The sequence below is a fragment of the Pleurodeles waltl genome, chromosome 11 (genome assembly GCF_031143425.1).
Source record: "Pleurodeles waltl isolate 20211129_DDA chromosome 11, aPleWal1.hap1.20221129, whole genome shotgun sequence".
NCBI classification, from domain to species: domain Eukaryota; kingdom Metazoa; phylum Chordata; class Amphibia; order Caudata; family Salamandridae; genus Pleurodeles; species Pleurodeles waltl.
Genome location: NC_090450.1, coordinates 99,239,723 through 99,262,652, shown reverse-complemented (window position 1 = coordinate 99,262,652; position 22,930 = coordinate 99,239,723). Strand labels below are relative to the sequence as shown.

The window sequence follows — 22,930 nt, the reverse complement described above, 5'->3', positions numbered from 1 at the left end:
CCGGCGGTCTTAGACCGCCGGGGCCAGGGTCGGCGGGAGCACCGCCGACAGGCCGGCGGTGCCCCGCAGGGCATTCTGACCGCGGCGGTAAAGCCGCGGTCAGACCGGCAACACTAGTGGTCTCCCGCCAGTGTACCGCCGCCCTTTTGAATCCTCCAAGGCGGCGCAGCTAGCTGCGCCGCCGAGGGGATTCCGACCCCCCCTACCGCCATCCAGTTCCCGGCGGTCCGCCCGCCAGGAACCGGATGGCGGTAGGGGGGGTCGCGGGGCCCCTGGGGGCCCCTGCAGTGCCCATGCCACTGGCATGGGCACTGCAGGGGCCCCCGTAAGAGGGCCCCTACGAGTATTTCACTGTCTGCTTGGCAGACAGTGAAATACGCGACGGGTGCAACAGCACCCGTCGCACCTTCCCACTCCGCCGGCTCGATTACGAGCCGGCATCCTCGTGGGAAGGGAGTTTTTCCCTGGGCTGGCGGGCGGTCTTTTGGCGACCGCCCGCCAGCCCAGGGAAAAACTTAGAATACCCTCCGCGGTCTTTCGACCGCGGAGCGGTATTTCGGAGGGGGGAACTCTGGCGGGCGGCCTCCGCCGCCCGTCAGGGTCAGAATGGCCCCCGTAGTATGCAGCTCTGTGTGTGGTGTGGTTATTGGCAGGTGCCTCCAGATCGGGAATACGCTACACTACATATCATTGATTTCAGGTGTGCTAGTCTAATTAATTAAATGGAAGCAAAACAATACTTCAATACCCAGAATGCGTGAGGCCATCATATAAAAATCCAGGACTTGAAACAGGGTCTGTAATGACCTGGCGGAAGGTGGGTACCCTAGTTAAAGCCAAAGGGGCTGGTTTAGAGTTTGGTTGACAGAGTACTCCATTGCAAATGCAACCAATTACCCTGTTCACCAAGCCTTCCGTCTGCCCACCTCATTGAAAGTTGGGTGGACCCCCCAACTTTCATTGAGGGAGACAACATTAGCTCTGGACAGTGTAATGTACTTTTTTCCTCTCGCTAATGGCCTTAATTCTAGGAGAAAACTCTCAGGGTGTGGGAACCATTAGTTTTATGTGTTTTCAGGAACAAACTACTGCTGTGGGAGTGTTTTTCTATAAAACAAAAAAGGTAAAAGTTTGGTGAACGGTTGTCAAAACCATCATCTGTTGTCTACCACGCCTTTTGTACCTGAAGAGAACCTTAATGATGCTAGTTTCATTCAAGCTACAGAGATGACCACTCTAAATTTGATAGACCGAGTACCGACAGATGGTGGACCTAAAGTCTTCAGCCACCCAGATAAGTGGTATTTCATTAGTCAAACTATAAATCAGTTCCTAGGAATTAAATTGTGTGGTTTTCATTCTGACGAGCCTGGTCATACTCCAATTACTCTGAGGTGGTGGAACTACAGGTAGAAGGAAAAGTGAAACCCTTAGAGTCCCTTTATGAAATGAGGAATTTCCAGCATAACTGATAATTCTGGTTCCGACTTGCATGGTAATTAACTCATTTTGCAAAGGACAGTCATCCAGGGATCTTGGCTACTTTCAGCGACCAACTTCTCTAGATGAAAGAAAACAGATCTGCAGAGCTCCCTAGATTCATAATTCTGACTGGGCCGGTTACTCTTGTTAAATGTCCCGCTAAATTGACAGGGCTCTCGTAATGAGGGCCTGTGTGTTTCAGAATTTCAATGCAGTGCAAGACAAGATGCTAGTACTACCATGCATGATGAATATTCATTAATTTTGGAAGACGTGCCTTCATTATTACCTGCAATGAAGCCTTTATTACAAAAGTTAGTCAAAATCATTATCTATTTAAAGATATTTAATATCTCTAATAAAAGACCTACTGCTGTACAATACAAGGACATTGCAAGTAACAGAGGAGTTGTGCAACTAAAAAGAGGAATGAATGGCGACGTTCAAGTTCATTTACCAGGTCACAGACCTTCACTGTAAACTGCAGTATCCTTTTTGAGTACATTAGACGCATGTCATCACTTTGGTCTTGTGGGTTCACTCTTACCCTAGCCACCAGTAAAATGTTAAAATGTTTCATTTCTTTTTCCTATTGATGAGGGTTCTCCTGGCTGTAGTTAGTCGAATATCAACTGTAAAAGTGAATACACTAATACATGTTTGTTATTATGCTATAAAATTCACATTTGATTTTCAAAATATTTTTGGTGAGAACCACCTCCCACCCCATACCATACTAAGCACGGAAGTTCTATTTTGCCTCTCGTGCCTGCTCGGTGAAACAACTGATGTGTTAGGACATGCTCCTTCTACCACTTATCTGACTTCAAAAAGGCAAGTCTAGGTTCTAACCCGTCTCCAGATAAACATTATACTAAACAGAACATTGACGTCCTGTAGGCATCTGTTAATACAGCACAAAACAAGTTAATAGGTAATTGTATCCATTCATTGCAAAGGTTTCTCTGACATAATCGGTAAATGTGATTAGGGGCATAATTCAAAATAAATCAGAAGCAACTCACAATAATAATATAAGATGCACTCAAGATTTTGTTATTCATGATGCTTAACCTTAACCCATTGGAGGGATGTTAATTTCCATCTGTACTCAGACCTACAGGTTGTTATGTTAAGATACAAGTAACTGGCTAAAACATCATCCCATTTTCCTGAAGAATATTCCTTTGTGTTTTCCTTTTTCAAACACCCTTCAAAGTTTCTATCTATTCATTTGTTTTAAAATCAAATCTTGGTATAAATATCAGATTGTGTTTCTGAACCTTTAAATAGCTTCTGAAAGACCAAAGATATTCAAATCAAATAGGGTTCCTCTTAGAAACGAATATTGCTTTGCATCCTGAGAGCTCACCAGAGGCATGATGGTGGTGTAACACTACAAGATCAGTGTAAGTTTATCTACAGAGAAATTTGGAAACCAATTTATATACTCCATCATCATGTCCTAAGGACTATGGAATCTTTTTAAAGATCTATGAAAATGTTTCAGTATTGATTTCTAAAATCATGTATCCTTGGAAGACCATTGAATTAATAAAATTCGAAAACGGTCCCTTGATAGCATAATTCTGACAGAGCAGGTCACTCTTGTTAAATGTCCCACTTAAATTGCCAAGGCTCTTGCAATGATGGCCTGTGTGTTTCATAATTTCCATACAGTACAAGACAAGATAAAAGTACTAGCATGCAAGATGAATATCCTCGCATTACGTGCTTGGAAGGGAATTGACAGGCCAGTTGACATATGCAGGACCATACTTTTGAACCAATGCTGGTGATAGAAATCAAAGACTGGTTGGGTGTTGGAAAATACTAGACACTCATGTATTCATGATCATTGTTTGGGCATTGCAGTTCTACAGGTAATGCAGCCATCTTCTACTACCCCCACCACAAATACATCCCCTTGTAAAGATATGGTGTTGTGCAGGCTTGTTGTGATTGTGCTAGTGAATACGATCCTCATGCTCGGGTTTAAAGTGGGCAAAGGCATCTCCTTGCTCAGGCCTGATCCCTCCTTCCAACATGCCATTTCCCCACTGGAGCCAGCAGCAGTATCACTTCTTAATGACAGAATGGTTGGACAATGCCTGGGAATGGGGAAAATAACACAAGCATTGCAATCGTTATGTTTCTGCCCTGACTTAAAGCCCTGCAGGACCACTTGGCATGGTGCATTGCTGCTGAACAACACTTGGCCCTGGGGAATCCCCTGGATTCTATTCCCTCACCTCCCCACACTGCTGTGCATGAGTGATGATGCAGGGGAATGTTCCAAGGATTCCTTACAGCCTGGTGGACTGTGGTAATCCTTAGGATATATTTCCTATGAATATGCAAATCCACGCTCTGGTAAAATTCTATTCATAATCACAATTAAGTTTATTAATTAATTTACTACCACACAACTAACATATTTGAATACAAAAAATAACAGCAACATAACAACGATACGTTTAATTAATTCAAAATGTATTCCAGTGGCAGACGGTAATTTTAGGAGGGAGGGGGGTGGGCGGAAAGCACACTCACACTTGCACTTATTCATTCACACGCACGCACATCCATTCACAACTCTCATCAACATTCAAACATACACGCACGCATCAAACATTCATTTAAAAAACACACACACACACTTACCTTCAGCTCGGAGGTCCCAGGAGGGTTGAGACTGCTGCCTTCCCTCTCTGGCTGAATTTAGGTCAATCAATGAGGGAAGGCAGCAGTCCCAACTTCGTCACAGAGTGGGATGGGGTCAATGAGACTTCTGACCCCTCCCCACTCTGTGACGAGGTGTCACTGAGTGACACTCACCCTGGGCGCTTCAGGGCTTAAACCTGACGTACCCAGGTCGGAGTCAATGGGTGACACTTACCCTCGTCACCGAGGGGAATGGCCTCAAAGCACCTTTACTGACCTGAGGAGGTCACGCCCATAGGAGCTGTGACTTCATCAGCCCAGCAAAGTTCATCTCAGGCAGCCAGGAGTTTGCGCAAATCGCGCATGTCTCGCTCCTGGCTGCCTAATCTGAACTTGAAGAGTGTCTGTCAGGCTGACCTTTGCTCAGCCTGACAGACACTCTTCATGAGGGGCAAAAGGTGGGGGAAGTGGCCCCTCCGCCCTAAAGGACGGGCCACGGCTGAGGCATTCTTTAAATCTGCCCACAGTCTGTGCCTCATCAATGAGAGACAGATTAAAAAGTGACCTAAAGCCCCTGTCATCAGTGCACACAGCATAAAGTCTGAATATTACTATAAGGTTTCCTCTTAAGAACAAATGTATTACATTTCCATAAAATGTGAAATAATCTACCAAAGGGAGCAATATTTGAGCAGTAGTGGCAAAAGCAATTCTGCCTCTTACGGTGTTTCATATTGCTCAGGCCTAGCCATATCATAAGGCAGGCATGAAACGTTACTGGGTCAGTTACAAATAGGATGAAATACCCAGATTGAGCAATGTTTATTTCTCAAGAGTAGACGGGCTGATAAGGCTAATTACCTTACCGAAAACGTTGTCCGCTTTATTAAAGTATCATGCAAAATCATGATTTCAAGGTTAATAGAAATCACACATTTCTCTAGGAGATAATATATCTGTGGCCTTATTTTATTATCCCAGTTCAAGTCCCTTAAGTAGATCTTTTAAAGCCATTTCCACTAGCAATTGCAATTGTTAGTTTATCGATCTACAAAACATTTTACCCTCAGATAATTTACACTATTTATCAAAAGTTCTGGCCTAATTCTAACCGAAACTGCTTCAACCACAAAGGACTTAGGGAGATCCAGTGCCATTTTTTAGCATCTCCCTTCAAATGGCTTGCAAGTGAATAGCTAATACCAAAGAGGAACATCTATATAGCAGCAAGAAAAGGTTTCTGGTTTGACACCTTCATTAATGGTGTCACCTAAAGATTTCCTAACATGTTATTAAAATGACATAGGGCCAGGTGTACAAAGTATTTTTCTAGTTGCAAAGAGGCCGATTCGCACAATCAACTAGAAAAGTCCTTTTTGTGCTGTACAAAGCCCAAACTGCGATTCGGTAACTTGTTACCAAATGGCAGTTTGGGTTTTGCGATTCGATATTAGGAAGGGGTATGTCAAGGGCGACCCTTCCTAATACCGAATCTAAATAGTATGTATGATTGTTTTGTGACCGCAAAATTGGGGCTAACCCATTCACAAAAGGGAAAGTGTCCCCTGGGGACCCCTTCCCCTTTGTGAATGCATGCGAAAACTTTTTTTCAGAGCACTTACAAAACACAACAACCCCTAGGTATAATCATTGCCCACCATACAAACCACATTCCATATACACACAACGTTACCCTTCATTTATGTAAAAAATAATTTATTACAAATACCAAATGAATATCTTTCTTTATGTACAATTTATGACTCACCCCATCATATCATAAAAAATAAAGAAGAGAAACCAGTGAAAAAAGAAATAAAGTGCTCGTGTTTATAGTAAAGGATGAGAAGTAATAGATATCCCCTCAAACCATTCCAAAAATCATGCATAAAAATATTAACATTTTAAAATTCAGCCTGTTGGTTAATCCTTCAACCAAATTAAATCATCATATTATTATTGAAATGTAGAATTATATTCTCCAATTTCCAATTCTCTCCAAAAGATTAAACCAATCAACGCTTTTTGTGATATGATGGGGGGAGTCATAATTTGTATATAAAGAAAGATATTCATTTGGTATTTGTAATAAATTATTTTTGAGATAAATGAAGGGTAACGATGTGTGTATATGGAATGTGGTTTCTATGGTGGGCAATGATTGTACCTAGGGGTTGTTGTTTTTTGTGAATTATTTCTACCCAAACCCCGTAGGGGCTTTGTAGGGTTACCCTCTGTGGTTGGAAAATATTTTTTTAGAGCAGGCAGTGAAAATGAAAAGAAAACTTTTCATTTTTGTTTTTGAAATGGATTCCATTTTCCTTTAAGGAAAACGGGTTGCATTAAAAAAAAAAATACTGCTTTATTTAAAAGACATGGTGGTCTGCTGACACCAGCAGGCTACCATCCCTGTGAGTGCCGCCATTCCCAATGGGGTCGCAAATTGCAACCTACCCCATGAATATTCATGAGGTAGGTGATTTGCGACCCCATTGCGAATCGCAGACAGTGTCATTGACACTGTTGTTCATCCGGCTTTGCGACTCGCAGTTCCACTACTTGGTTTGTGAGTATTGTGAGTCTTACAATGCTTACATTTATAAGATGCCTGTCATAAGTGAATCTTTGGCCAGGGACTGTAGGTTTCCTGCCCTCTTACAGAGATAAGGGAGATGAGAAGGAGTTACCAGGGTGTGCATAATAGTGTTCTGCAGCTTAGAAAAAACAAACTGCAAGAGTGGTATGTAAAATACATATTTATACCTGTTTCTACCTTCTCCTGCTTTCCTTTTTGCCCTTAATGTACCCTATTTACAAACACAATTTTGCAAACAAGTTTCAATTAGACATGCCGAAAAAGTGCTTTTCCCATACCAAATCCGCAGTCGTTGTTACAGATTCTAGACCATCTGGGCGGCGTCTGGTCCGATGCTGTGGTGATCTTGGCAGGTGTTAGAGACATTGGGCCATATGTACAAACACATTTTCCCATAGACACAGAATGGGTAAAACCCTTTGGTACATCTGGCCCATTATTCTTTGGTCCCCGGCTGGGGCTGTAGGCTGCACCAGAGCCCGTTGTTTTTCAGGGTGGCATACGCTAAGCATTATGGGGCTTCCTCGCATTCATTATCTCTGTAGCATCGCGTGCGAGGACATTTCTGATTACTATAATCTGCAACCTTGTTCTATTTTAATTGCAGGCAAATTATGCTAGAGTTATTGATTTTTATTTTTCAGTAATTGGTAACATGTTAATAATGCATTTCACATCTTACCTTGGGATTCGTCTTTTTTTCTCCCGTACTCAGCATGATGCTTCCCAAGGTAATAGGGAAAAAGTTCCTTCCTATTTATATAAAGAAGGCTGAACTGAGTTCTTGGTGCATCTCAATTACCTGATCTTTAGAGTCGTTTGGTTCTTCTTAGGTTCCACCCTTTCTAATTCTTGGTCCTGCTGCATTTAAAGTCCATCTTGCTGTTCATCCTGCGGATTGGCCAGAATTAGTTGAAAGTATTTTTCTGTTCTTCGGTATTGCCCTTCCTTCTGCAGAACGTCCTGGGTAACTTCTGGCTTTCTGTTATAACCTGAAGCCTGAGTATTTTGCTAGAGGTGGAAGGCCATTTATTCATACCAAGAAAGAGTACAAGCCATTGCCCTTAAGGCCAGCTCTTAACAGCCATGAATTTCAGAACGAGGATTTGCCAGATTTTAACCCGGCAAATGGCGTTTATAAATGTGAAAATTCAACCTGAATGTGCATGGAAATCTGCAATTTTAAATTTACAGGCAGGTTTGTGAGCATTCCTAGGTAGACCTACTTGGATTACTATACGAACGCCCCCAAACTTCTAAGTTTGGGCTTTTTGCTTGTCGATTGTAGCTGGTTTTCACCTTGCAGATGCATGCAGACATACTGATGTCAAAGGTAAAAGCACTTGCAATCCAAGGGCGTTAGTCCGAGAAACATATTTTCTTTGGGTTAAATAGTTAAGTGTGTGAATGCACATTAGTGCTACATTCACAAGTGGGAACGTTTCCACTTGTGGGAGTTCAACATGCATAAATATTACTCATTATAGCTCAAAGGAAATATACAACAATGGATTTACGTAATTTTAGAATTTGCATTATTGGCTGAAGGTGCTGGACGCCTCACTCAAGCAACAACCACAGTCCTTGTCAATCCTTGTCAGAGTGAATCACAAAAGTCACCAAATTAACCAGTGCTTTTCTCTCTGGTAGCTTGGCACAAAAGCAGTAAGGCCTACCATAGAAGCAAAGTGTAAATTATTTACACAGCACGCAAACAGTAATAAAGTCAAAACACAAGAAAAGTCCCAAACCAATGTAGAACAATACATTTTAATGAAAAACAAATGATACCAGAACAGCAAATATCCAATCAGTAGAGCCAAAGATGTTAAATTATTTTTTTTAGTGAAAATAGCACCAGGAAGCAGAATGAGCCACTCACAGTTATCTGATCTTGCTAGACCTCGGGGAATTCACAAGTTCAGGCCAATCTGCGATTTAGCGTGGTTTGGGTAAAGGGACCAAGTTAGTTCCGCTGAAGGGTAACCTTTTCAAGTCTGATGAGAGGAGTTCTGTTCGCATTGAAAGAGGCCACAAGAAGGAAGCTTTCAGGGAAAAAAGCAGTTCAATCGTCGCAGACAGTGGTTGCTGTAGCGCAAACAGCTGGTCGCCACTGGAGCCTCACTTTAGTTGATCATTGTAGTTGGCGGTGGTGGTGCAAAGTGGAAGTCACATGTTGCCTTGTCATGGAAAGTCGTGTAGGCCCAAAGAGCAGGTCTCACCAGAGCTTTACATTGGTGGTCATCATGGGCGACAGAGGTTTGGTGCGAACAGGTCCCATTCACAGTTTAAAACAGTCCAAACTTTAGGACTTTCTCCTATTTTTATAGAGGAGTACACACTGATGTCAGACAAGGGTCCAGGACCTTGAGGGCACCTCTTGATGATCATGGCATTCCAGCAGAATCCAACAGCAGAGCTAGGGCAGGTCCAGCTGCAGCTGGGCAGTTGCAGGGGGGCCTGCAGCTGCTTGCTGTGTCCCTCAAGCTCACACAGAAGGTCATCCAACTGACCCCTGCAGTCACTGCAGGCACTCTGTATAGCCTAAGATCAAGGCAAACAAGCCCAGTCCTCCTTCTACAGACAGCAAGGCAGTCCTTCAAGCAGCAGGTAAGTCTTCTGGCAGCAGGGCAGTCCTTCTTCTGAATATTCCACAGGTCCATGAGTGTTCTCATTCGAAGTTCCAAAGGTCCCATCTTATACCGAGTGCCAGCCCATGTGTGAGGGAATTCCTTGCCCTACCCTCAAAACTGGTTCAGGTTGAAAACACCTTCATCATTGCAGCTCCATCTTAACGATCACATTCAACAAAAATGATTTCACATGATTACATACAAAAGAAAGGATGAAATTTGTTCTTGGAATTTTTGGAATTTTTACTTTCTACCTGTCTGCAATGGTTTAATCATTCCAAACTTTCTGTGTCAATTTGTTTTCTGTAATGAATTGCACAGAATTCACAATGTTGGTGCATTTTAGATCATTCTTGTTTCCCCAATCTAAAGTAGATAACTTACGGAAACTGTTAGAAATGGGGTCTTTGATTGGCAGTCAGGATACCCCCTGTCCAAGCAAGGGCCCTCACTCTAGTAAGGGTAAAAGAGAATCACCCTCAGCTAACCCCTGCTTACCCCTATGGTAGCTTGGCACGAGCAGTAGGCTTAACATCAGAGTGCTAGGTGTAAAGTATTTGTACCATCACACACATTAACTCAATGAAAACACTACACAATTACACAACACAGATTTAGAAGAATAGAAAATATTTATCTGAACAAAACAAGACCAAAACTACAAAAATCCACAATGCACAAGTCAAATTATTAATTAAAAACCAAAAAGAGTCTTCATGTAATTTTAAACACACACTAACGCTGTTAGCGTGACAATGTACTTTGGGTGCGTCAAAAATAACCCTGCACGGATGAGTGTGCGTCAAAAAGGGCTTGCGATGCGTCAATTTCACTCACGACCGAACCTTGAGTCGTTTGTCCTTTAGTCGGGTTGGTGTGTGTCATTTTTTCTCTCCGCAGCAGAGCGATGCGTCAATCCGGTCAGCACTCCCGAGTCCAGGCAGGCCTTGCGTCGTTTTTACATGCCCAGCGGTGTTTGATCGGAAATCCAGCTGCACGATGATCTGAAAACCACACAGTGCAGGTTGCGATCTCACTAGCCTCCATCAGCGATTCTGTGCGTTGTTTCTCCAGCCCCGAGCCTCGATCTTCGGGTCACGTTGCAGGCGAGTGTCGATTTTCAGCCGCGAATCTGGCGGCACGTCGATTTTTCAGCCGCAGACCAGAGTCGCATCGATCTTTTCCCCACTCGGCAATCTGTACGTGGATTTCTCACTCTTGGGCTGCCAGCTTCTCCTTTCAGGGTCCCAGGAACTGGATAGGCACCGCTTGGCAAAGTAGGAGTCTCTCCAGAGACTCCAGGTACTGGCAGAGAGAAGTCTTTGCTGTCCCTGACACTTCAAACAACAGGAGGCAAGCTCTAAATCACCCCTTGGAGATTTCTTCACAAGATGGAAGGCACACAAAGTCCAGTCTTTGACCTCTTACTCTGGCAAAAGCAGAAACTGCAGGATAGCTCCACAAAGCACAGTCACAGGCAGCTCTTCTTCCTCAGCTCTTTTCCAGGCAGAGGTTCCTCTTGGTTTCTAGAAATGTTCTCAAGTCTGTGGTTTTGGGTGCCATTCTTAGACTTATTTTACCCTTTGAAGTAGGCCAACTTCAAAGAAAACTCTCTCTTGTTTGTGAAATCCTGCCTTGCCCAGGCCAGGCCCCAGACACACACCAGGGGGTTGGAGACTGCACTGTGTGAGGGCAGGCACAGCCTTTTCAGGTGTGAGTGACCACTCCTCCCCTCCCTCCTAGCACAGATGGCTCATCAGGAAATGCAGACTACACCCCAGCTCCCTTTGTGTCACTGTCTAGCAAGAGGTGCAACCAGCCCAACTGTGAAACTGAACCAGACAGGGAATCCACAAACAGGCAGAGTCACCGAAATTGTTTAGGCAAGAAAATGCTCACTTTCTAAAAGTGGCATTTTCAAACATGCAATCTTAAAATCAACTTTACTAAAAGATGTATTTTTAAATTGTGAGCTCAGAGACCCCAAATTCCATGTCTATCCGCTCCCAAATGGAATCTACCCTTTAATTATATTTAAAGGTAGCCCCCATGTTAACCTATGAGAGGGACAGGCCTTGCAACAGTGAAAAACGAATTTAGCATTATTTCACTGTCAACACATACAAAACACATTACTATATGCCCTACCTTAACCATACACTGCACCCTGCCCTTGGGGCTACCTAGGGCCTACCTTAAGGGTGTCTTACATGTAAGAAAAGGGAAGGTTTAGGCCTGTCAAGTGGGTACACTTGCCAAGTAGAAATGGCAGTTCATAACTGCACACACAGACACTACAGTGGCATGTCTGAGCCATGTTTACAGAGCTACTGGTGTGGGTGGCACAACCAGTGCTGCAGGCCCACTAGTAGCATTTGCTTTACACCTGGGCACCTCTAATGCACTGTATTAGGGACTTACCAGTAAATCAGATATGCCAATTATGGATAAACCAATCAACCATACAATTTACACAGAGAGCATATGCACTTTAGCACTGGTTAGCAGTGGTAAAGTGCTCAGAGTTCAAAAGCCAACAGCAACAGGTCAGAAAAAAATAGGAGGCAGGAGGCAAAAAGATTGTGGATGACCCTGCATACGGACAAAAGTCCAACAGAAACATATACTCTTCAAAATAGAATTGAACACACACACATTTCTTGTAGGTTTTCAATAACATTTTCAGAGATATGTTTGATTTTCCCATTTACCAGTTAAGTAGAACATTGTTTACAGATTTCCATGAAACAAATTCTCTTACCGGACTTTAACTTCGATGCTTTTCTTGGATCATGATGAAGTTTACGAGAAGCATTTTCTGTACTGTTGTTCCAAATAACGATTTCTCCATCATAACTCCCTGCATCAAAAACATAATTGTAAATAAATGAATTAAGTCATTTATTTTCTGAAACAAGTAAATACGAGTAGGGAAAATAGTATGTATATTCAGTACGAGGAACAGTTATCAATTTAGTGTCACAACCCCAGAAGGCATGGCCTACATTAATGAAGTAACCTATAGAAATCCTGGCAGAAGTTGGTGTCCGGATTGTATAATATTTTTCCATACTGTGATATGTGTTTGATATCTGGCACAGAACTCGGTAATCGCTGTCCACTTTTCTTATCCTGACATGGTCTTTCACATACCATCAGTCCTAATTGACTCCTCCTGCTTCTCATCCTCTATCTGAACAAAACTAAAAGGTGATGGGTGAATCGTTGAAATTAATCGGAGCCACTGATATTGCCGTGGGTGGCATTCCAGTCCATCATTTCTTTGCCAAAAGGCATATAAAATACACCCTCATTCAAATCAGCTTTTGGCCTGCTACAGCAAAAAATTCCAGCCCACAATGACAGGCGAGGTCACCTCTGATTGGAAAGAAGCAACCAGATATTGGGTTTGTCCATTCGAGATTCATCAGAGAGCCAAACTTGATTCCTGTAACACAGTCAGCAAAACCCATGTCTGCTCATACCCACTGGGCACAGGGCACCTCGAAGGGATGGATGCATCTAAAATTATTCTCAGCCACTGCTAATTAATTGAGCTGCATTCTAATCTATCATTCGTTATCCATGTAACACCTAAAACATAACCAGCCATATGCATATCAATCTTTGGGCTTGCTCCAATAAGAACAGCCCAGTCTGAAATGCTATACTAGGTCCTCTCTGATTGGAAAGCAAGCAAACCCAGACCCAGCAAGTAACAGCATGTTTCTTATGCCACAGTAAGTGTTTGCATGAGATAACCCAAACAAACATCAGATACTCAAGTGTTAGCTGAAGGCTTCTCTGATTCAGATTTGGTACAGTTAGAAAAGATTCTTTGGAGGAAAATAGTAGATTAGGAACTAAAAGCTGAAATGGGTATTTGATGTAACGTAAACCACAATCAAGTCAACAGAAAATAGACTTGGTTTCAATTTAGGGTTTTTGTTAGGTATAGGCCACAGGTGATGTAAAAGTGTGATGTCAAAGTGGGTTCTTCCACTCTTGATATCCCACTTTTACATCACATCTGAATTGGAGTATTGCACTAAAGATAAGAAGAGAAATATCAGGACCATAGTCGGGTGCCTACGTTCAGACAGGGACACAAAACATCTAAAAGAAGTGCAGTTATTCATATTATATTTCTGTACACATAATCTGGCACAAAGTCAGCTTGAAAATAGGACCACAAATATAATGAAGCACAATGCAACCTCTCTTCCTCACCTTGTGGCACCTTGTGGCACCATCAAGCAGGTCCCTACTCATTAACCCTTCTCACATTAAATCTAATATCAAGACCCTAATGATGCCTCTCTTAGTTCACTGATTCACCAAACCCACCTTCTGAATATGACCTCCCAGTAGGTTACCCTGCTACAAGAAAGGATAGTTTTATTGGCTGAGAGTAAGGCACAAGGCAGCTAAGCATACTTTTGTTCTTTCCCTTTCCTGCCATGAATTTCAGGCATAACCCAATACTTAGGTGGACCTGAGTGGTGCATAGGGGTAGTTGACCTCACACATGTTCCCATGGTTTAATTGCTGGTTCGGTAATGATTGAGCTACCATTCCAAATTAGGTTTACTCTATGAGTGTGGAAGAAGGTGCTCCTTGTTTGTTGCAACAGGAACAATTGTGCATATACACATCCCAAAATATGGCGCCAAGCCGGCTTTGTATGTGTGGTTCTCTGGTTGTTAAGACACATGTTGTTGGTTTCCTGGGTCCACAACAGTGAGAAAGTACTATCAGTGCTTAGTCGCTGCCTACATCACACATCATCCTTATAGTACACACCTGCTCCAGGATGTGACCAGCTCCTGTACACATTTGGTCATCCAGACCCACACACAGAGGAGGGCTACACTGGGTGAGTACATAGTGAACCAGTCGTGAAAGCAGGGCTACAATATTACACTTTGTTTCATAGACACAATGCACCAGTTTTGTTCTGTAGCCTTAATATTACCGAATTGTTCGAGAACAGCAACACAGTGTTGAATGCTGGGTGCAGCTGTTTCACAAACAGCTTCCCCTCAGCACCTAAAAGGGTTACTAATCTATAACCAGGGCCACTGGAATTATGGGAAGGAAAGAACCACATTATGCTGCAGAGGTGAGAAAATTATGCAGCAAAAAAAGGCAAATTATGTGGCTTAATACGGCACATTTTGTGATAGTTACTTCATTATTTTGTCATGATTACCTGTCATAATACTATTGGGGCACAGATTTCGCCTTATTAGTACCAATTTAACACACTAATACAAACTAAGCAACTAAAAGGTGACTTGTCAACATTGATGATTATAACTGATTGAGTAGTTTAGAGGTTTTGGGAAAAAGGGCAAAAGGATCTCCTGCCAGGTGTGCAGAGTTTTACAAATTTCTATGCCATGTGAAGACTGAGTCTAGTAATGGTGATTCAAAAAAATACTGAAATTCTACCCCTAAACCCACTAGGCCTGGAACCTGCAAGTCTGTGCTTTAAGTTCAAAGTGTGCTTATACATTTTCAGGGACAAATAGAAGATCACTTTTCCTTAATTTGCTCATCGTTTTTGAGTGGGAGTTATTTAGGTTGTGGCAGATGTGTCACATCTACCCAAAATATGCACATTTTCTGTCTCCTTTATTTACAGTATACCTGGCTACACATTGTAAGTGAGGGAGTGGGATATGACATTCACTTATTTTGGTGACTGTCCTGCATCTGCCAAACTCTATATAACCCCATGGTCTTTTACTTGAAGTCAAAATCCAAAATCCATCTGTGAGGCAGGGCTTTATGGCGTAGCTGGTGATGATGGTTCCCTCGTAGCTGGATTCATGAAGTCTGAGCTACTGCTGAAGCTTTCAGTTTGGTACTAAGAGCTGGTGCCTGTAGCTGTTTCATTTGGTTTGCGACTAGGGGCCTTTGCCGCCTTGTCCAAGTCTCAAGTTTTACCTTCAATTTATTGTTTTCAAAATTCTCCTTTAGGGCAAAGCTAGATGCTGTAGCCAATTAGGGCTTCACAATGCTGGCTACTTCTTTAAATAGTCCCACAATAACTTCAAACCTTGCTTGAAAAAGCTCTGAAAACAAACCATCAATTCCTACTTTTCAAGGTCACATCTTTCATTGTGATACATAACACCTACTACTTGTATCATCCATAGCCCCCAGCATCCAGCTGAGGCTCCCATAGGTTCCAGTGCAGTCCATTTCTATGTGGACAATGTCAGGCGTAGAGCTGGAGGTTCCTGGAAGTCATCTGCTCTAAGTGGCTTTCACCAAACGAAATTCTGATGTTCATTACAGAGTATGAGTGCAGACTGGATTTAGGCCATGTGCACATTGGGAACACGCTGTAGAGCACCTGCAGTGAACTATGTTTCCCAGTGGGTCACAGACGTCACAAGTCTAAAGGGAAGATGGCCATACAAGATTTTGGATCTTCAGGTATAGCTTTCCTTGTGATGCTCAAAATCCGTGCTAGGCTGTTGAGCTACAATGTTGCTGAAGCAGGATAATGCTACATGGATGATCATTTTCAAGCATGTAGGCCTCTCCTACCAAAAGCACTGGATTATGGACATTTATTGCTTACAGAGAATTTTCCTGAAATCATGTATATATAATTTGAAAACAACCTATGAACTGCTCCTTACACACATTTGAACTCTTAAGACTAGGGTTGTCTGTTCTACTAAGACCTCCTGTTATGAACAAGATGTTTTTTTAAGAGGACAATTCATATATATCTAAATGATAATAAACATAGTGTAGACGTTCTAGAGAAGTCAAATAGAAATTATACCCAGTTTCCACAAAAGAGTATACAGTGACCCAGCTTGAGGGAGTTATTCTAAACACAAGAAAATGTGTACTTCTACATGTAGTAAGTAAGATATTTATGATTCTTTGGGTATAGCTTTCAGGAAGTTCCAGTTACCAGTTAAAGCACAAAGAGCTGATTATACAAAGGTATTGCTAAATTATGTCACTTCACAATTACAAGTTATGTTCATTGTAACTAAAGGCATCTGTCTGTTATGTAAAGAACCACTACAACATGCAGTCCTCCCTGACCCCAGAAGTGGCGAGGCACAGTGTCTCTGTTCTCTCTCTTACCCAATCCCCATTTTACTGGCCCTCATCTCTCTCTCTCTCTCTCTCTCTCTCTCTCTATGTGGCAATTGTTTAGGATGGTGAGAGATTAAAAAGAATATAAGTTCTATTGGTCTTATGCACAAGGTTAGTGTAAACCTAATAGGTAGCTGGTTCTTCCAAACATGATTGAAATGTGGCAAATAGAAGGCCGCCAAACAATCCTTGCAGAATCCGTTGAGTTCTGGGGGTACAAGTAGAAAGCAGGGAGCAATGCCGTTATCTTCAAAGCAGGAACTGATAGAACTTCATTCTTCTCACCCTTCATCAAGTTCAGTCATGTTCTGATGAACTGGTAAATGGGAGCCATTTTAAAGTAGTAATTGGTGATAACACCTAATTCAATCTTAAGGGAATTCCCACTGCTCAGCCATCCACCTTTGCAGCCGTTCCAATTTGATTTCCTGAAATCTATCCCTAAAATCTTTGATCAAGACAGCATGGCCATAGACCCAGACTGCCAAGCCCCCTCCGACTGTACTGGAAACTGGATATGACTGCCAGCAAAGACAATAATTCAGGGGGGATTCCAGTTCAATGAGGCATGGGAAAGAGACAAAGAATATGGTGAAAATTGAAAGAAGGGGAGCCCATACATATCTTTGCTTTAGGGCAGTTGTTACTTTTAGTTATTGGACCTGTTGGACCGTTTGTAGTTAGAATTTTGCAGTGGCCATAGCACAGAAACCACCCTGGTCTCAGTGGCTGATAACATCAGCACACCAGTAGATGCGGGTCAGGCTGAGCACTGATCCTGTAGGATATGTCCACGGCTTTTGACAGTCTCCCCAGTGATTCATACATCTCATCTAGCTCAGGTCGAATTTAAGGGCAAAGACCTAAATATTCATTCCTAACGGATAGGACTCAGTTAATATTGGTCATCTCAAATCCAAAACTTTGTCTCTTCTTTTTTGGGGGTGGTCACTCAGTGCTTCTCATTAAGCCCCACGCTATTCAATCCTTACATTTCCCACTTAGCCAAACTTATTTGATCACTTAGGCTTCAGGTTTACTCCTATAATTACGATGTACAGATCATTATATCCATCTGAGGATGGATCAACTAGGGATATCAATTTTAACAACTGTATGAAAGCATTTTTTATCTAAATGGGGGAAAACTGTCGTAGCTGAACACCGAGAAGACAGAGGTGATCATTGTTGGAAGTCAACCATCTATTTGGACCGGACATTGGTGGCCCGAAGCTTTGCAAAAGTTACCTTTACCAGTGAAAGCTGAAAAAAGTCTTGGGGTCATGCTGGATGACAGACTCTCCTGTTTTCTCTTGTTTCCACTTGGTCAGAATATTGCAGAAAGTTTTTTCCTATATTCTACACCTGAGCACAAAACAGTAGGTGTGGGGCTAATTATGTCTGGGATCGATTATTGTGATGCCTTGTACCTGAATATTAACAAATTCTCCATCAAGAAACTGCAGAATGCAGCAGCAAGGCTTATCTTAGACCTCCCCAGGCATCAGTTGGTGGCTGCTGAATTGGTCAAGCTCCACTGGTTGCCCATTGGTAAGCAAGTAACCTTAAAAGCCTTATGCACTGCACACAAGGCAAAACATAGCTCAGGACCGTGGACTATTAGAGCCAAATTTTAGTGGTACAAACCAGAAAGACCATTACACTCTATTAAGAATAAACTGGTGGTTATTCCTAAATTTCCCAGAGCAAGATGGAGAAGAAGATCCTTCTCTGTAGCCACAGCCAAACTGTGGAATACTCTTCCATGCTATCAAAGTGCAATAGAAAATCATCTGGCCTTTAAAAAGTATTTGAAAACCTGGATATTCTTTCTGTAGACTGTTCTAATTTTTTTTCTGAATGCCTCTATCTTCCCAGTCTCTAGATTGTTTTACAGGGCTCACAACACTTTGACTCCAATTGGTATTTGAGCGCTTTATAAATTAAACTTCTTTTCAGTTCTTTAAGAATACAATGTCCTATTTCCCATCCTTGTATGTGACCAGGAGTTGGTGTGTTAGCCTTTTAGGAGAGAAAGCTCTACTTGATGTATTCAAACATCCACCAAACATCTTAAAAAATGGTCATGTCCACTCTGTTTACTCAGCTTGGAGTGTCATGGAGATCTGTAATGCAACAAACGAGCTCTTGCATTCAATAACTTTAAGGTATGTGCTCAGGCGGAAGTGTTGATTTATGAGCTTGCCCAGTATACTTGGCATAATTTCATATCTTTGAGAGCTAGTCAGCTCCTTCCAGTCTAAAGGAAACATTATGAAACTGCATTTGGTTTGCCTTATTTCAGGCTGCGTGTAAAATCAAACTGAAAGGTAAGAGGTGTTCATTGTTTTGTCATCAGTTCCTGGTAAGTTGAGGAGAAGACAGGCTTCTTGTCACTTAGAAGAGAAAGTATTCAGGATTGGCATGAAATGCTGGTGGAAAAGCACAACGCGTTTGAAGAAACAGGGGCAACCGAGGCTAAAATATCTGATAGATGTGAAGGGGTAAAATGTTTATGGCAAATAGGAGTAGAGTGAGAAGATGGGAGTGTCGAACAGATAATTAGATACGTTAATGTAGGTCACAATACTTGGACACGCACAAGGGGTTGATTGGAACATCATATACATGTTTAGAGGTCAGCTGTGTGGGAAAAAGCCAATTAGGCATGTCAGTTATGCATGCATAGATAACCAAATTCCAGTGGGGAAAGTGAACAAGTAAGCGAGCCAATGGAAAAAATACGAGTAAGACAAATGGGAATTTGGAACCACGGTCGTAATTCAGGGGTCATATATCTGCGACCCCCTGGTTTGCCCCTTGCAACACCTGGCACTGCATGTGTGACCCCTGGCCTGAGCAATTCCAGCAACAGACCAGAAGGTAAATGGTATGCATAGTTTACTTACTGCTGCTAAGTGAGACATTCAATTTAAAACAAATAAACATACAGCACTGCAATGTATATTCAGCTGAATAAAATTTCAGAAAACTAAAATAAAAAATGTTGCACATTTTTATAATTGTGTAGAAAATTATGTGTTTAAATAAAAACCTCACCCATGTGCTGTAGTTAATCATAATGCCGTACAAGCAACGCTAATCTAAATGCAATAACAATGCTAAGGAACACTTTATGTCAATACATTGTACACATTGGTCTACATCAGAGGTTTTCAAACTGGGGGGCGGGCCCCCCTAGGGGGGCCTGAGGTGATCCCAGGGGGGGCCCCAGACTCTGGCCAAAATAAATATTATACAGATAACAGGCCTTTGTTTTAAGCAGAAGCATGTTATTGCAGTTTTAAAAAGGTAACAGTACTTAACTGCAATGTTTAAATAGGTTTAGACATATTTAAACATTGCCATGTTTATAAAATAATTGTGAAAAATTCTGAGGGGGGCCCAATGATTTTTATTTTTCAACTGGGGGGGCGCAGCATTAAAAAGTTTGGCGACCTCTGGTCTACATGAAGAAATGCAGGTGGACAAAACTAATAATGTTTTTTTTAAATAATTTGGTGGGTCTTTCTGCAACTTTCCAATACAATTAAAGCTTGAGGTATTAACTAAGGAAACTATTGCATTAGGAATTTGAGAAGTGGCTTTCCAGTGTTAATTTTTGTTTTAGTGGCACTATATTTCTCTTCCAACACAAACAATTTTGTGGTTAAAAAAATATAAGTGTGTAATATTCCTATCATATCAGTACCCTGTTTAAAATGCAAACGGTATATAAAATGGTCACTTATCTCTCACAGTAAAATGTGTTATATAATTGGGCACTTAAGAGTCTCTTAACTTCAGTTTTTGTGATGTCATCAGGATTAAGATCAAGTGACATCACCTCCTGGGAGGATTCAGTGTCAGATCATATGATGTCAGTACCTGTGATGCCTTTGGGTCAAAGTGAAGTTATGTGATGTCACTTCCGCTACCCCTGGCACTTTGGTGAAATGACATCCACAGTTGGAACATGGGAGGAAAAGGGATAAGAGGAACACATGCGGAAGAGAAGAAATGGCGACGTTAGTGAGCTGGCTGGCAAGAAGTAAAATGGGAGTGCATGCATCAACTATGCTTATGCGTGCAACAAATTCTGCCAGTTTCGCAGAGAAAACATGAACATGCCCATTTCCCCTCCCCAAATTTGATGTAATAGGCTGACCTAAAACTAATAATACCAGGCACCGATATTGTCTTTAAACAGCATTTTATTGAGTGAGGGAGGAGTTACCTGTGACCAACGTCTGCGGCGGCAAAAACGCAGCACACAGGATGTCCTCCTGGTGGTGCACTCCCCCCTTCCATTCTGAAGGCTGAACAAAGAACTGGGTTAAAGTGTTCATTCGGAAGACTGTAATTATCCTGGTGTGAGACAAAAAGTACAAAGAACATTAAACAAACTGCAGGCACTTTCTTCTGAAGGAGTCGCGCTAGCTGACACTTTGTTTTTGATACGGGAGCAATCATAGCGGCACCATGGACGAGCCCCCACCATTTGTCGGTGTTCTCAGTCCCCCTCACAATGAGGCTCATTTTAAACACTCACATGATGATGTGGTATTTAAACACAAATTATGGATTTCAGTTTGAGTAGCTAAGCGCTAATAACGATCTCAGCAGTATTCCACATCAGAACAAGAAAGCTGGGATCATACACCACTGTGACCCTTACAGGGAGCATCCACATATTTAGATGGAAACTGTAAAGAGTAAACGGAGAGCCACTCGGGCTCTCCGTGTTTCAGTAACGTGCTCAGCGTGTCCGGGAGGGGCACGGAGCACCAAGCTATAAATAAAGGACGGAACTGTGGTGACGCAGTTCCGAGTGTGGCAGCACCTATACCAGTCTGTGCGTGTTCCTTCCATGTCGATGTGCCACATTTACAATGGCGACGAGCGGGATGCGAGTCATCGCGCCGTAGGTGCAGAACATATACCGGTGCACAGAAAAAAAAACACACGTACCGATTGAGGGGTGCAGACTGCCGCGGGTGAAAGAAATTCACGTGGCGCGGCGTCAACCTGGTGACGATCGATTGAAGTCTGGGGCCTCGTGGTGTGCCTCGCGCTAGCGGTGGGTGGTGGCGTGTGGTTTCCCAATCGGGGAAACCCAGGAAGGTGAGCCCTGCCCCGCCCCGCCCCCAGAAGAGGATCGTCGGAGGGAGCGAATCGCTCCATTGAGTGCCCGGCCCGAGGGCGTGTCCGCGCTGCCGGGAGAGCAGCTGAAATTGACGAGGTTCGTCAATTTCAGCCGAGCGCTCTGTTTTGGAGCGTCTCCGGAGGCGTGACGGCTCCGTGTGAGGAGCGCGTTCCCCGAGGCTGGGGAGCTTGGGGAAAGGACGTGTTCTCCCCGACGTAAAGGAAAAAAAAATAAACAGGTTTTTGCCGATTTCGAACCGGACACGTGCTCCCCGAGGCTGGGGGGGGCTCTCAAATAAATAGGAAAAGAACAAAGAACGGAAAAATTGTAATAAAAGGAGGAGACCTGAAAAAAAAAAAGAAGAAAAAGAAATAAAAGAAAAGGAAATAGTAAGACAAACTGGCAGGCAGACCCTCAGAAAAAAAAAGATATCTTAGCCTGTGCAAGACACCGGAGTGAGACAGTGCTAACATGAGTGCCCCACCACAAGACAATGCTAATAATGCCAACCCCCCTCAACCACCAGGACATCCTCAACTTCCAGCACAACTAAACAACAGTATTCATTCCTCACTTACCTCTTTACCACCGTTTAGCCAGCTGATTGACCCAGCCACAGCTGCGCCAAGGTGGCGACTATGGATAAATCGCTTAGAAAACTATTTTTGTGCCACCCGAGAGACGGATGGAGCAGTGCGCAGGTCTGTGATGCTTTTGATGGGTGGAGATGAGTTACAGGAGCTTTTTGATTCTCTCCCTGATACAGGGGATAAATCTGATTTTGACGCAGCGGTGACTGCTTTAAATAGGCATTTTGATCCTCAACTTAACTCTGATTATGAACGTTTTAAGCTCAGACAGGCGCAACAGACAGAGGTAGAATCAATGGATATGTTTTATGCCAGGTTGAGAAAACTGGTGAGCTCGTGCACGGGTCTCAACCAACAAGAAGAGATTCGAGCGCAGATCATTCAAGGATGTCGGTCGAATGCTTTGAGAAAACTCATTCTTCGGCAACAGGGAATGTCCCTTGATGACATTCTGATTCTGGCGAGGTCGCATGAACTGTCAGCGGTATGAGCAGATGCTATGGCGGCAGTGAGAGGTCAGTCAATGGCTGCAGCGTCGTCGACTCGTGTGGTTCAAGTCAAGGAGGAACAAGTGGATGCCGTCCAGACACGCCCGGCAACGCCTCGTAGGCTGAACCCCGCTAAACCTAGTGAGAGGGCCTGCGGAAGCTGTGGCTATGAACATCGATCGAATGCTGGATGCCCTGCA

The 22,930-nt window shown here is 42.9% G+C and overlaps 1 protein-coding gene across 4 annotated transcripts in view; it reads right to left on the bottom strand.

Annotated features, from left to right (window-relative positions):
- WDR49 (WD repeat domain 49) overlaps positions 1-22,930 on the bottom strand; it is a 436,680-nt gene that overhangs the window by 246,406 nt on the left and 167,344 nt on the right. For all 4 annotated transcript variants that reach the window (XM_069213220.1, XM_069213221.1, XM_069213219.1 and 1 more), the window contains 2 exons: positions 20,744-20,874; positions 12,137-12,235 (listed from right to left, as the gene is read on the bottom strand). In XM_069213220.1, the coding sequence (XP_069069321.1) occupies positions 12,137-12,235; positions 20,744-20,874 (230 nt within the window). The remainder of the gene's footprint in view (positions 1-12,136; positions 12,236-20,743; positions 20,875-22,930) is intronic.